The 1,529-nt window shown below is 51.8% G+C and overlaps 1 protein-coding gene and 1 long non-coding RNA gene across 2 annotated transcripts in view; one reads left to right on the top strand and one right to left on the bottom strand.

The window, feature by feature from the left end:
• Positions 1-443, bottom strand: part of Tra2b (transformer 2 beta homolog) — a 19,176-nt gene extending 18,733 nt beyond the window's left edge. Inside the window, exon 1 of the mRNA XM_010624209.3 lies at positions 241-443. Within this exon, the coding sequence (XP_010622511.1) occupies positions 241-276 (36 nt within the window). The 5' untranslated portion in view covers positions 277-443. The remainder of the gene's footprint in view (positions 1-240) is intronic.
• A 138-nt stretch (positions 444-581) lies between these two features.
• LOC117285725 overlaps positions 582-1,529 on the top strand; it is a 7,113-nt gene continuing 6,165 nt past the window's right edge. Inside the window, exon 1 of the long non-coding RNA XR_004516846.1 lies at positions 582-714. This is a non-coding gene — a long non-coding RNA (uncharacterized LOC117285725). The remainder of the gene's footprint in view (positions 715-1,529) is intronic.

The raw sequence follows: 1,529 nt of genomic DNA, 5'->3' as shown, positions 1-1,529 counted from the left end.
CTTGTAACGGAAAAGACGGCCGTCCGGGGAGAAGACCCCCGAACCCGCCAGCGCACTCCTTCACGACTATAAAAGGTATTTTGTACAAGAGCATCCGAACCCAGTTTCCCATCCCTCCTGGCTTCACACTTCGGAGCCTAACGTACTCCCGACTCCCGGCCCGAGGCCGACGGGCCTACAAGAAGATGCAAAACGTTGGGACCACATTAGCTGCCCCCTACATGTACCAGCCTTCCGTACCCGTTCGCCGTAGTTCTGCTCGCCGCTGTCGCTCATGACTCCTGGCTTGACGTCTCCGGCTCGCCGGGCTTCAATCGAAGCTCCAAACTCTCGTGCCTTCTTTATTACAGGGCTTCGCCGCAGCCCGCAGGACGACCTGGTTGCTCAGCCGCGCAGAGGCGAAGCGCTCCGCACCACCTCCACACAGGTTCTAACTCCACCGGACGTGACGCGCCGCTCCTTAACTGGCTCCGCCTCTCTCAGAACGCGCGCTTTCTTGGCCACGCCCCCTCGCCTGCTCTTCCATACACAGTGGCTCGTCCCGAACCGGACGTGACGTATCTTGCCCCTCGTGCGACCCCGCCCCCATCTCTGGGCTTCTGTGAGGCGGGAAAGCGAGCTTTGGCCGGCTTCGGAGGTGGTCGCCGCGCAGCGCGTTGACGACACCAGCCACGCCTGGGTCCCTTCTGGAACCTTCCGCTGAAACCGGCTGAGGTGGGAGGAAGGAGGAAATGGCCTCCGTTTCCCTCATCCTTTACTCTTGCGTTATTAATTTGTCTCATTTTGTGCCTTTCCTTGAGTGAACAAGTCAGATATTCATATGCTGGCTTCCTACTTTACTTTGCATTTATTTAGCCTTTAGTTGCAGAGCTTTCCTTCCTGAACAAACCTTCATTTAAAAAAAAGAAACCAGATCTTCTACACAGAATTAGAAACAAACTCTATTCTGAATATATTGTAGTCCAGTAAGAGAGGACTGTTAAATACACACATACAAACTGATTTCAGTGCTGGAGGCGGGGACAATTTCAGTGGTGCAAAGGAAAATTAATTTTGCTATCACCCACGATCCTGAACTTTGAGTCACGCACCTGACCCTTCTGCACTTGTGTGCCAAACGTTTTTTAAAAGGGGGACCTGGTTAGTTGGACTTGATACTCCTAACAGGCCATTTCATTTTTTTAAGCAGCTGTATTGATTTCGGGAGTAATTTAGTGGCAGAGCCCTTGCCTAGCATCCGTGTGATACTGGATTCAACCTCACTGTGGCAATTAAACGAAGAACACTTTAACAGATATAACTCGCAAAAAGAAACAAAGGTTCTCCTTAAAAATAGAATTCAGGGCCCGGGGATTTAGCTCAGTGGCTGCCGTCGTCGTCGTCCTCTGCCTTTCAAGGGCAAGGTCCTGAGTTCAATCCGCAGTACCAGAAAACAAAAAAAAAATTCAGTCCGGGGATTTGGCTCAGTGGTTCTGCCACCTGCCTTGCAAGCGCTAGGGCCCAAGTTCGATCCCCGGTACAAAAAAAAA

The sequence above is a fragment of the Fukomys damarensis genome, unplaced genomic scaffold, assembly GCF_012274545.1.
Source record: "Fukomys damarensis isolate Sample0158 unplaced genomic scaffold, DMR_v1.0_HiC HiC_scaffold_12, whole genome shotgun sequence".
Lineage (NCBI taxonomy): Eukaryota > Metazoa > Chordata > Mammalia > Rodentia > Bathyergidae > Fukomys > Fukomys damarensis.
This window is presented reverse-complemented; position numbering and strand designations above follow the sequence as displayed.